Source organism: Cricetulus griseus, chromosome 5 (assembly GCF_003668045.3).
Source record: "Cricetulus griseus strain 17A/GY chromosome 5, alternate assembly CriGri-PICRH-1.0, whole genome shotgun sequence".
NCBI classification, from domain to species: domain Eukaryota; kingdom Metazoa; phylum Chordata; class Mammalia; order Rodentia; family Cricetidae; genus Cricetulus; species Cricetulus griseus.
In genome coordinates, this window is record NC_048598.1 from 172,999,627 (window position 1) to 173,013,512 (window position 13,886).

The window sequence follows — 13,886 nt, forward strand, 5'->3', positions numbered from 1 at the left end:
TCCTGTGGCCTTGTGATGTCACCAATAGTGTCTTTGTTGTGGCTCTTTGATGTCAACTGTAGGGTCTCTCTGTGGCACTGTGATGTCACCTGAAGGGTCTCTCTGTGGCTCTGTGATTTCACATTAAGCATCTCTGTGGTTCTAGGATGTCACCTGAAGGGTCTCTCTGTTGCTCTGTGATTTCACGTTAAGCATCTCTGTGGTTCTATGAAGTCACTTGAAGTGTCTGTCTGTCGCTCTGTCATGTTAAGTGAAGGGTCACTGTGGCTCTGTGATGTCACCTGAAGTGTATCATGTGGCTCTGTGACATCACCTGAAGTGTCTCTCTGTTGCTCTGTGATGATACCTGAATGGTCTCTCTGTGGCTCTGTGACATAACCTGAATTGTCTCTCTGTTGGATCTGTGATGTCACATGTAGCTTCTCCCTGTGGATCGGTGATGTTAACTGAAGGGTCTCTCTGTGGCTCTGTGATGTATTCTGATCTGTCTCGCTGTGGTTCTGTGATGTCACCTGAAGGGTCTCTCTGTGGCTCTGTGATGTCAACCTAAGGATCTCTCTGTGGCTCTGTGTTGTCATCTTAAGGCCTCACTGTGGCTCTGTGATTTCACCTGTATTGTCTCTCTGCGGTTCTGGGATGTCACCTGAAGTGTCTGTCTGTGGCTCTGTCATGTCACCTGAAGGGGCTCTGTGGCTCTGTGATGTCACATGAAGGGCGCCTCTGTGGCTCTTACATCACTTAAAGGGTCTCATGTGGCTTTGTGAGGTCACCTGAAGTGTCTTTCTGTGGCTCTGTGATGTCACCAGACGTGTCTCTCTGTGGCTTTGTATATCACCTGAAGTTCTCCCTGTGGCTCTTGATGTCACCTGAATCATCTCTCTGTGGCTCTCTGATGTCAACCAGAAGTGTCTTTCTGTGGCATTGTATATCACCTGAAGGGTCTCTCTGTGGCTCTGTGATGTCACCTGAAGGATCTCTCTGTGGCTCTGTGATGTCACCTGAATGGTATCTCTGTGTTTCTTTGATGTCATCTAAAGGATCTCTCTGTGTATCGGTGATGGCAACTGAAGGTACTTTCCAGTGGCTCTGTGATGTAACCTGAAACGCCTTCCTATTTCTCTATGATGTCATCAATAGTGTCTTTCCTTTGGCTCTGTGACATCACCTGAAGGGTCTATCATGGCCTCTGTGATATCACCAGAAGTGTCACTCCTGTGGTTATGTGATGTCTCCTGAAAATTCTCTCCCATGTCTCTGTGATGTCAAAAGAAGGGTCATTTTCTGGTTCTGAGATGTCAACTGAAGAGTCTCATAGTGGCTTTGTGATGTTATCTGAAGGGTCTCTCTGTGTTTATGTGATGTCACTTTAAGCATCTCTCTGTGTCTCTGTGATGTCACCTGAAGTGTCTCTCTGTGGCTCTGTGATGTTACGTTAAGCATCTCTCTGTGACTCTGTGATGTCACCTGTGTTGTCACTCTGTGGCTCTTTGAGATCTCCTCAATTGTCTCACAGTGGCTCTGTGATGTCACCTGAAAAGTCTCTGTGGCACTGTGATGTCACATGAAGGGTGTCTCTGTGGCTCTGTGATGTCAACTGAAAGGTCGAAAGGTCTCTCTGTGGATCGGTGATGTCACTAGTAGTGTGCTTCCTGTTGCTCTGTGACATCACCTGAAGGGTCTAGCATGCACCTCTGTGATATCACCAGAAATGTTATTCCTGTGGCTTTGTGATGTCACCAATAGTGTCTTTGCTGTGGCTCTTTGATGTCACCTCTAGGGTCTCTCTGTGGCACTGTGAAGTCACCTGAAGGGTCTCTCTGTGGCTCTGTGATTTCACCTTAAGCATCTCTGTTGTTCTATGATGTCAACTGAAGTGTCTTTCTGTGGCTCTGTCATGTCACGTGAAGGGTCACTGTGGCTCTGTTATTTCACCTGAAGTGTCTCATGTGGCTCTGTGATGTCACCTGAAGTGTCTCTCTGTTGCTGTGTGATGATACCTGAATGGACTCTGTGGCTCTGTGATGTCAACTGGAGAGCCACTCTGTTTCTGTTTGATGTCACCTGAAGATTTCTCTGTGGCTCTGTAATGTCAAATGAAGGGTCTCTCTGTGGCTCTGTGATGTCACCTGAATGGTCTCTCGGTGGTCCTGTGATGTCACCTGTAGTGTCTCTCTGTGTCTCTGTGATGTCACATGAAGGGTGTGTCTGTGGCTCTGTGATGTCACCTGAAGTGTCTCTTTGTGTCTCTGTGATGTCACCTTAAGCGTCTCTATGTGGTTCCTTGATGTCACCTGATATGTCTGTCTGTGGCTCTGTCATGTCACCTGAAGGTTCTCTGTGGCTCTGTGATGTCACATGAAGGGCGCCTCTGTGGCTCTGTGATGTCACCTAAAGTGTCTCATGTGGCTTTGTGATGTCATCTGAAGGGTCTCTCTGTGGCTCTTTGATTTCACATAAAGCGTCTCTCTGTGGCTCTGTGATGTCACCAGAAGTATCTCTCTGTGGCTTTGTTTATCACCTGAACGGTCTCTCTGTTGATCTGTGATGTCACTTGAAGTGTCTCTCTGTGGCTCTGTCATGTCACCAATTGTGTCTCTCCTGTGGCTCTGTGATGTATCTGAAGGGTCTCTTTCTGGTTCTGTGATGTCACTTGAAGCATCTCTGTGGCTCTGTGATGTCACCTGAAGTGTCTCTCTGTGGCTGTCTGGTGTCACATTAAGCATCTCTCTATGGCTCTGTGATGTCACATGAATTGTCTCTCAGAGGCTCTTTTAGATCACCTGAAGGGTCTCTCTGTGGCTCTGTGATGTCACATGATGTGACTCTCTGTGGCTCTATGATGTCACATGAAGTCTCCCTCAGTGGATCTGTGAAAACACCTGAAGGTTCTCTCTGTTGCTCTGTGATGTCATCTAAAGGATCTCTCTGTGTATCGGTGATGGCAAATGAAGGTATTTTCCAGTGGCTCTGTGATGTAACCTGAACTTTCTTTCCTAATTCTATGTGATGTCATCAATAGTGTCTTTCCTTTGGCTCTGTGACATCACCTGAAGGGTCTATCATGTGCCTCTGTGATATCACCAGAAGTGTCACTCCTGTGGTTCTGTGATGTCTCCTGAAAATTCTCTCCCGTGTCTCTGTGGATGTCAAAAGAAGAGTCATATTCTGGTTCTGAGATGTCACCTGAAGAGTCTCTTAGTGGCATTGTGATGTTATCTGAAGGGTCTTTCTTTGGTTATGTGATGTCACTTTAAGCATCTCTCTGTGGCTCTGTGATATCAACTGAAATTTCTCTCTGTGGCTCTGTGATGTCACCTTAAGCATCTCTCTGTGACTCTGTGGCTCTTTGAGATCTTCTCAAGTATCTCTCAGTGGTTCTGTGATGTCACCTGAAGCGTCTCTGTGGCTCTGTGATGTCACATGAAGGGAGTCTCTGTGGCTCTGTGATATCAACTGAAGGGTCTCTCTGGGGATCATTGATGTCACAAATAGTGTCTTTCCTGTTGCTCTGTGACATCACCTGAAGTGTCTAGCATGCACCTCTGTGATATCACCAGAAATGTTATTCCTGTGGCTTTGTGATGTAACCAATAGTGTCTTTGCTGTGGCTCTTTGATGTCACCTCTAGGGTCTCTCTGTGGCACTGTGATGTCACTTGGAGGGTCTCTCTGTGGCTCTGTGATTTCAACTTAAGCATCTCTGTGGTTCTATGATGTCACCAGAAGTGTCTGTCTGTGGCTCTGTCATGTCACGTGAAGGGGCACTGTGGCTCTGTGATGTCACCTGAAGTGTCTCATGTGGCTCTGTGATGTCACCTGAAGTGTCTCTCTGTTGCTCTGTGATGATACCTGAATGGTCTCTCTGTGGCTCTGTGATGTCAACTGGAGAGTCACTCTGTTTCTGTTTGATGTCACCTGAAGTTTTCTCTGTGGCTCTGAAAAGTCACATGAAGGGTCTCTTTGTGGCTCTGTGAGATCACCTGAAGGGTCATTCTGTGGCTCAGTGATGTCACCTGAAGTGTCTCTCTGTGGCTCTGTGATGTCACCTGAAGTGTCTGTCTGTGGCTCTGTCATGTCACCTTAAGCGTCTCTCTGTGGTCCTGTGATGTCACCTGAAGTGTCTGTCTGTGGCTCTGTCATGTCACCTGAAGGGTCTCTGTGGCTCTGTGATGTCACCTAAAGTGTCTCATGTGGCTCTGTGATGTCACCAGAAGTATCTCTCTGTGGCTTTGTATATCACCTGAAGGGTTTCTCTGTTGATCTGTGATGTCACTTGAAGTGTCTTTCTGTGGCTCTGTGATGTCACCTGATGTGTCTCTCTGTGGCTCTATGATGTCACCTGAAGGGTCTCTCTGTGGCTCTGTGATGTCACCTGAATGGTCTCTCTGTGGCTCTGTGATGTCAACTGAAGGTGTCTCTGTGGATTGGTGATGTAACAAATACTGTCTTTCTTGTTGCTCTGTGACCTCACCTAAAGGGTCTATTATGCACCTCTTTGATATCACCAGAAATGTTATTCCTGTGGCTCTGTGATGTCACCAATAGTTTCTTTGCTGTGGCTCTTTGATGTCACCTAATGGGTCTCTCTGTTTCACTGTGATGTCACCTGAATTGTCTCTCTGTGCCTGTGTGATTTCACCTTAACCGTCTCTCTGTGGTTCTGTGATGTCACCTGAAGTGTCTGTCTGTGGCTTTGTCATGTCACCTGAAGGGTCTCTGTGGCTGTGTGATGTCAAATGAAGGGTGACTCTGTGGCTCTGTGATGTCACCTGAAGTGTCTCATGTGGATCTGTGATGTCACCTGAAGTGTCTCTCTGTTGTTCTGTGATGATACCTGAATGGTCTCTCCGTGGTCTGTGATGTCCACTGGAGAGTCACTGTGTTGCTGTTTGATGTCACCTGAAGATTTCTCTGTGGCTCTGTAATGTCACCAGAAGGGTCTCTCTGTGGCCTTGTGATGGCACCTGAAGGGTCTCTCTGTGGTTCTGTGATGTCATCTGAAGTGTCTTTCTGTGCCTCTGTGTTGTCAACTAAAGATCTCACTGTGGCTCTGTGATGTCAACTGAAGTGTCTTTCCAATTTTCTGTGATGTCACCTGAAGTGTCTTTCCTGTGGCTCTGTGATGTCACCAATTGTGTCTTTCCTGTGGTTCTGTGATGTGATCTGAAGGGTCTCTTTCTGGTTCAGTGATGTCACTTGAAACATCTCTCTGTGGGTCTGTGATGTCACCTGAAAGGTCTCTCTGTGGCTGTGTGATGTCACCTTAAGCGTTTCTCTGTGGCTCTGTGATGTCACCTGAATAGTTTCTCTGTGGCTCTGTGATGTCAACTGAAGTGTCTCTCCGTGGATCAGTGATGTCACGAATAGTGTCTTTCCTGTTGCTCTGTGACATCCCCTGAAGGGTCTAGCATGCACCTCTGTGATATCACCAGAAATCTTATTCCTGTGGCTCTGTGATTTCACCAATATTGTCTTTGTTGTGGGTCTTCGATGTCACCTGAACGTTCTCTTTGTGGCACTGTGATGTCCCCTGAAGGGTCTCTCTGTGGCTCTGTGATGTCATCTTAAGGTCTCTCTGTGGCTCTGTGATTTCACCTGAATTGTCTCTCTGCGGTTCTGTGATGTCACCTGAAGTGTCTGTCTGTTGGTCTGTCATGTCACCTGAAGGGTCTCTGTGGCTCTCTGATGTCACATGAAGGGTGCCTCTGTGGCTCTTATGTCACTTAAAGGGTCTCATGTGGCTTTGTAAGGTCACCTGAAGTGTCTCTCTGTGGCTCTGTGATGTCACCAGAAGTGTCTCTCTGTGGCTTTGTATATCACCTGAAGGGTCTCTCTGTGGCTCTGTGATGTCACCTGAATGGTATCTCTGTGTTTCTGTGATGTCATCTAAAGGATCTTTCTGTGTATCGGTGATGGCAACTGAAGGTACTTTCCAGTGGCTCTGTGATGTAACCTGACATGCCTTCCTATTTCTCTGTGATGTCATCAATAGTGTCTTTCCTTTGGCTCTGTGACATCACCTGAAGGGTCTATCATGGCCTTTGTGATATCACCAGAATTGTCACTCCTGTGGTTCTGTGATGTCTCCTGAAAATTCTCTCCCGTGTCTCTGTGATGTCATAGAAGGGTCATTTTCTGGTTCTGAGATGTCACCTGAAGATTCTCTAGTGGCTTTGTGATGTTATCTGAAGGGTCTCTCTGTGTTTATGTGATGTCACTTTAAGCATCTCTCTGTGTCTCTGTGATGTCACCTGAAGTGTCTCTCTGTGTCTCTGTGATGTCACCTTAAGCATCTCTCTGTGACTCTGTGATGTCACCTGTGTTGTCACTCTGTGGCTCTTTGAGATCTCCTCAAGTGTCTCTCAGTGGCTCTGTGATGTCACCTGAAGGGTCTCTGTGGCTTTGTGATGTCACATGAAGGGTGTCTCTGTGGCTCTGTGATGTCAACTGAAGAGTCTCTCTGTGGATCGGTGATGTCACAAATAGTGTCTTTTCTGTTGCTCTGTGACATCACCTGAAGGGTCTAGCATGCACCTCTGTGATATCACCAGAAATGTTATTCCTGTGGCTTTGTGATGTCACCAATAGTGTCTTTGCTGTGGCTCTTTGATGTCACCTGTAGGGTCTCTTGTGGCACTGTGATGTCACCTGAAGGGTCTCTCTGTGGTTCTAGGATGTCACCTGAAATGTCTCTCTGTTGCTCTGTGATGATACTGAAAGACCACTGCCCCTTAGCTCTTAAGTTTGCCTCCTACATCGTTTTGCTTACTACCCCCACCGCACTCAAAGTAGACGGCATTGCAGCTTGGATACATGCCTCTCATGTAAAACCAGCCCGACCCGCCGATTCAGCCACTGCATCAGAATGGACCGCGAACCACACTCAAAATCCTTTGAAGATAAGACTCTCTCGTACACCCTCCTGTTGATTGTTTGTCTGTTTACCCCCCATCTAGCAACCAACCCCCACAGGGTTTATAATATCACCTGGAAAGTAGCCAACCTAGAGACCGGGGAAATAGCCAACCTCAGCACTTATATAGGGACTATACACGATGGGTTCCCTCCTCTCTATGTCGACCTATGTGACCTAGTGGGGTCTGATTGGGATCCCTCGGACCAGGAACCATTCCCAGGTACGGATGCCATTAGCCTGGGGGAAGGATGAGAACATGGAAAAAGGATTTTATGTCTGCCCCGGTCATAAACCAACCGACAAATGCGGGGGGCCACAGGAGGGATATTATGCAAGCTGGGGATGTGAAACCACAGGAGATGCTTATTGGAAACCCTTCTCCTCTTGGGACTTCATTACCCTCAAAAGGAGGGAAATCCCCGGGTACATAGAGACAGGGTCACGGAAATGTGGTCTTAAAATCTGTGGACCCTGTTATGACAGTACCAAAGGGGGAAATATTCAAGGCGCCACCCCCGGAGGAAAATGCAACCCCCTCATCCTAAGGTTCACAGATGCTGGAAAAAGGACTACTTGGGATAGTCCTAAAGTCTGGGGACTCCTGCTGCACCGAGCAGGGAAAGATCCGGTGACCTTATTCTCCCTGTACAGACAAATTACTCCCCTAAGCCAACAATCAGTCGGGCCAAACCCAGTAATAGCGGACCAAAGAGCCCCAACCCAATTCCAAGTCCCTGAACCCCCTACCGTCCCTAAAGCTGTCACTCCTACCCCAGGTGCTGTTATCTTCTCCCCCTCCCCAGACGCCCTAAACATCAAGATAACCAGGGACCCTCCAGGTACCGGAGATAGATTATTACAATTAATCCAAGGAGTTTACCAGGCCTTAAATTTTTCAGACCCCAACAAGACTCAGGAATGCTGGTTATGCCTAGTTTCCCGGCCTCCATATTATGAAGGTGTGGCAGTACTGGGCAACTACTCTAACCAGACCTCAGCACCTACCAGTTGTGGAGCAGCCATGCAACACAAGCTCACAATATCTGAGGTCTCAGGAAAGGGGCTATGCATAGGCAGGGTTCCTCCATCACATCAACAATTATGTAACCAAGTAGAGCCATTATCTCAAGACAGCCGATACCTTATTGCCCCTTATGGAACTTATTGGGCTTGCAGTACTGGCTTGACTCCCTTTGTCTCTACCACTGTCCTCAATACCACCATTGACTTTTGTATATTGATAGAACTTTGGCCCAAAGTCACATACCACCAACCTGAGTATGTTTACAGTGTACTAGGAAAATCAACCCGATATAAGAGGGAGCCAATATCCTTTACCGTGGCCCTATTATTAGGAGGGATAACAGTGGGGGGCATAGCAGCTGGCATAGGGACCAGTACAGTTGCCTTACAGGGAATTAATCATTTTAAGCTTCTACAACAACCATGCACACAGATATCCAGGTCCTAGAAGAGTCAGTCAGTGCACTCGAGAAATCCTTAACATCACTCTCTGAGGTAGACTTGCAGAACAGACGAGGGCTAGATTTATTATTTCTACAGGAAGGAGGACTATGCGCTGCCCTCAAGGAAGAATGCTGTTTTTATGCAGATCATACAGGAATAGTTAGGGACAGCATGGCCAAACTTAGGGAAAGGCTTAAACAGAGGCAACAGCTATTTGAGTCTCAACAGGGATGGTTCGAAGGATGGTTCGCTAAGTCCCCCTGGCTCACTACCCTTATATCCACTCTCATGGGACCTCTGATTATTCTATTTTTGGTCCTTATATTTGGTCCCTGCATTCTGAACAAGATGACTCAATTCATCAGAGAACGACTATCTGTTATACAGGCCTTAGTCTTAACTCAACAATACCACCAGCTAAAGCAAATAGATCCAGAATATCCAGAGACCTCTGAATGAAAGATTCCATTCAGTTACAAGAGAAATGGGGGAATGAAAGACCCCTGCCCCTTAGCTCTTAAGTTTGCCTCCTCCTCCGGTCGGCAGCTAATGCTGATGAGGGCGAGTGGCGGATGTCTCCCTCCTGCGCCTCCCCAATCCCCACCCCTGCCGGCCTGCAATTTCCCCGCCGCCGCATGTCCGGCCGCCGGTTCCCTCTAAAGCTGGTCCACCCCGGCGGGCCCCCATGCCCCTTGCCCACCCGCCTGGCACCGTGCCCCGGGGCTGGGGCCGAGCAAGGAGCCATCGAGGAGGCCTGAGGGCGAGCACCAGGTGGGCCGGCATGAGAGCGAACACCAAGTGAGCCGGCCTGGGGCCCTGCCCCCGCGCCCCCGCCCGATGAGGAACACTCCGTCCCAAGGTCTCCACCCCCAAGGTCAGCCATCTGGACGCTGAGGGGTGAATTGAGTCTGTTGTACCAGACACCAGACCTTGAGAATATGATGGTCTGGAATGGCTCTGTGCCTCATTAGAACCATCCAATAGAAATGACTCTGTACTTTGCCTCATTTGAATGACTCTGTATTTCACCTCATTTGAATGACTCTATACTTCGCCTCATTTGAATAACCCTGAGTAGCGCCTCATTTACATTGACCAATGGGAATAGCTCTGTATTGCGCCTCATTTGAATTATCCAATAGAATCCCTGCTTCTCGCTTGTGCTTTTTGCTATATAAGGACCCGTCTCCCTTGGCCCGGCGCGCTTGGCCTCACAGAAGCTAAGTCGCCCCGGGTACCCGTGTCTCCAATAAAGCCTCTTGCAGTTTGCATCCAAGTTCGTGGTCTCGCTGATTCCTGGGTACGGGTCTCTTTTTACGAAGGTACCTCTTCGGGGGTCTTTCAATACCTGAATGGTCTCTGTGGCTCTGTGATGTCAACTGGAGAGCCACTCTGTTTCTGTTTGATGTCACCTGAAGATTTCTCTGTGGCTCTGTAATGTCACATGAAGGGTCTCTCTGTGGCTCTGTGAGAACACCTGAAGGGCCAATCTGTGGCTCTGTGATGTCACCTGAATTGTCTCTCTGTGGCTCTGTGATGTCACATGAAGGGTGTGTCTATGGCTCTGTGATGTCAACTGAAGTGTCTCTCTGTGGATCGTTGATGTCACAAATAGTGTCTTTCCTGTTGCTCTGTGACATCACCTGAAGGGTCTAGCATGCACCTCTGTGATATCACCAGAAATGTTATTCCTGTGGCTTTGTGATGTCACCAATAGTGTCTTTGCTGTGGCTCTCTCTACCTATGTCATGTCAACTGAAGTGTCTTTCCGGTGACTCCGTGATATTACCTGAAATGTCATTCCTGTTGCTTTGTGATGTCACAAATTGTGTCTTTTCTTTGGCTCTGTGACATCACCTGAATGGTCTATCATGTGCCTCTGTGATAACACCAGAAGAGTCAATCCTGTAGCTCTGTGATGTCTCCTGAAGATTCACTCCTGTGTCTCTGTGATGTCAACGAATGTGTCTTTCTATGGTTCACCTGAAGAGTCTCTTAGTGGCTTTGTGAAGTTATCTGAATGGTCTCTCTGTGGCTCTGTGATGTCAACTGAAGGTTCTCTCTGTGCCTCTGTGATGTCAACTCTAGAGTCATTCCAGGTGCTCTGAGATGTCACCTGAAAAGTCTTTCATGTTACTCTGTGATGTTACCAATAGTGTATTTCCTGTGGCTCTGTGACACCAAAGGAAGGGTCTATCATGGGCCTCTGTGATATCACCAAAATTGTCATTCCTGTGGCTCTGTGATATCAACTGAAGGGTCTTTCTGTGACTTTGTGATGGCACCTGAAGAGTCTCTTAATGGCTTTGTGATGTCACCTGAATTCTCTCTCTGTGTCTCTGTGATGTCACCTGTATGTCCCTCTGTGATTCTGTGATATCACCTGAATTGTCTCTCTGTAGCTCTGTTATGTCACCAGAAGGGTCTCTCTGTGGCTCTGTGATATCATCTGAATGTCTCTCTGTGGCTCTGTGATGTCACCTGAAGTTCTCTCTGTGCCTCTGTGATGTTACCCGAAGGATCTCTCTATGGCTCTGTGATGTCAACTGACGGATCTCTCTGTGGCTCTGAGATGTCAACTGAATGGTGTCTACCTGGTTCTGTGATGTCACCTGAAGAGTTTCTCGGGTGCTCTGTGATGTCACCTGAAGGATCTCTCTGTGGCTCTATGATGTCACCTGAAGAATCTCTCAGTGGCTCTGTGATGTCAACTGAAGATTCTCTCTGTGGATCAGTGATATCAACTGAAGGATCTCTCTTTGGATCTATGATGTTACCTGAACGGACTCTCTGTGGTTCTGTGATGTCACAGGAATGATCTCTCACTGGCTCTGTGATGTCAATTGAAGTGTCTGTCTATTGCCCTGTTATGTCACCTGAATGTCTTTTGTGGCTCTGTGATGTCACCTGAAGGGTCTCTCTGTTGCTCTGTGATGTCACATGAAGAGTGTCTCTGTGGCTCTGTGATGTCACCGGAAATGTCTCTTGTGGCTCTGTGATGTCACATGAAGAGTCTTTCTAACCCTAACCCTAAGCCTGAATGGTCTCTATGTGGCTATATGATGTCACCTGAAAGGTCTCTCTGTGGCTCTGTGATGTCACATGAAGTGTCTCTCTGTGGTTCTGTGAAGTCACCTACTTAAATGGTATCTTTTTGTTTCTGTGATTTCACCTGAATGTCTTTCTGTTACTGTGATGTCACCTGAAGGATCTCTCTGTGCTTCTGTGATGTCAACTGAAGGGTCTTTCCTGAGGCTCTATGATGTCACCAATAGTGTCTTTCCTGTTACTCTGTGACATCACCTGAAGTGTCTATCATGTGCCTCTGTGATAGCAACAGAAGTGTTATTCCTTTGGTTCTGTGATGTCACCAATAGTGTCTTCCTGTGGCTCTGTGATGTCACCTGAATGGTCTCTCAGATGGCTCTGTGATGTCATTTGAGGCGTCTCTCTGTAGCTCTGTGATGTCACTTGAATGTTCTCTGTGTGGCTCTGTGATGTCATCTGAAATATCTTTCCTGTGCCTCTGTGATGTCACGTGGTGTCTCTCTGTGGCTAGTGATGTCACCTGAAGGGTCTATCTGTGTGTCTGTGATGTCACCTGAAGGGTCTCTGTGGCTCTGTGATGTCACCTGAAACGTCTTTCCTTTGGCTCAGTGATGTCAGAAATAGTGTCTTTCCTGTGGCTCTGTGATGTCACATGAAGGGTCTCTCTGTGGTTCTGTGATGTCACCTGAAGCTCTCTTTGTGGCTCTGTGATGTCAACTAAGGGGTCTCTCTGTGGATCGGTGATGGCAACTGAATGGTCTCTCTGTGGCTATGTGATGTCACCTGATGGGTCTCCCTGTGGCTCTGTGATGTCACCTGAAGGGTCTGTCTGTGTCTCTGTGATGTCAACTGAGGATCTCTCTGTGGCTCTGTGATGTCTCATGAAGTGTCCCTCTGTGGTTCTGTGATGTCACCTGAAGGGTCTCTCTGTGGCTCTGTCATGTCAACTGAAAGGTCTTTCCAGTGGCTCTGTGATGTCACCTGAAGAGTTTTTCTGTGGATCAGTGATGACACCTGAATGGTCTCTCTGTGGCTCTGTCATGTCAATGGACAGTCTCTCTGTGGCTCTGTGATGTCACCTGAAGATTTCTATGTGGATTTGTGATGTCATCTCAAGGATTACTCTTTGATTCTGTGATGTCAACTACAGGATCTCTCTGTGGCTCTGTGATGTCAACTTAAGGGTCTCGCTGTGTCTCTGTGATGTCACCTAGATTTTTTCCTGTGTCTCTGTGATGTCAACTGAAGGATCTCTCTCTGCCTATGTGATGTCAACAGAAGTGTCTTTCCAGTGGCTCTGTGATATTACCTAAAATGTCATTCCTGTTGCTCTGTGATGTCACAAATTGTGTCTTTTCTTTGGCTCTGTGACATCACATTAACGGTCTATCATGTGCCTCTGTGATATCACCAGAAGAGTCATTCCTGTAGCTCTGTGATGTCTCCTGAAGATTCTCTCCTATGTCTCTGTGATGGCAATTGAAGTGTCTTTCTATGGTTCTGTTATGTCACCTGAAGAGTCACTTAGTGGCTTTGTGAAGTTACCTGAATGGTCTCTCTGTGGCTCTGTGATGACATATGAATGGTCACTCTGTGGCTCTGTGATGTCAGATGAAGGGTCTTTACAGTGGCTCTGTGATGTCAACTGAAGTGTCTTTCCTGTTGCTCTGTGATGTCACCAATATTTTATTTCCTGTGGTTATGTGACATCACATTAAGGGTCTATCATGCGCCTGTGTGATATCACCAGAAGTGTCATTCCTGTGGCTCTGTGATGTCTCCTGAAGATACTCTCCTGTGGATCTGTGATGTCAACAGAATGGTCTCTCTCTGGTTCTGTGATGTCACCTGAATAGTCTCTTACTGGCTTTGTGATGTCACCTTAATTGTCTCTCTGTGGCTCTGTGATGTCGCCTGACGGGAGTCTCTGTGGCTCTGTGATGTCACCTGAATGGTCACTCTGTGGCCTTGTGATGTCACCTGAATGGTCTCTCTGTGGCTCTGTGATATCACCTGATGTGTCTTTCCTGTGGCTCCGTGATGTCACCAATAGTGACATTCCTGTGGCTCTATGATGTCTCCTGAAGATTCTCTCCTGTGGATCTGTGATGTCAGCTGAGGGTCCCTCTATGGTACTGTTATGTCACCTGAAGGTTCCTCTTGGCTCTGAAGTGTCTATCTGTGGCTTGTGATGTCACCTGAAGGGTCTATCTCTGTGTCTCTGATGTCACCAGAAGGGTCTGTTTGGTTCTGTGATATCACCTGAAGGGTCTCTCTGTGGCTCTGTATGTCACATGAAGGGTCTCTTTATGACTGTGTGATGTCACCTGAAGGATCTCTCTGTGCCTCTGTGATGTCGACTGAATGGTCTTTTCAGTGGCTCTGTGATGTCACCTGAAGTGTCTTTCCTGTGGCTCTGTGATGTCACCAATAGTGTCTTCCTGTAGCTCTGTGAT

General features: G+C 47.5%; 1 protein-coding gene across 1 annotated transcript; it reads left to right on the forward strand.

Annotated features, from left to right (window-relative positions):
• The first annotated feature begins 6,864 nt into the window (after positions 1–6,864).
• On the forward strand, positions 6,865–9,140 carry LOC100751046 (MLV-related proviral Env polyprotein-like). The gene is given in 4 exon segments (XM_035445885.1): positions 6,865–7,119; positions 7,122–7,170; positions 7,173–7,874; positions 8,929–9,140. Coding segments are annotated over 4 exon segments (1,218 nt in total).
• Positions 9,141–13,886: the final 4,746 nt, after the last annotated feature.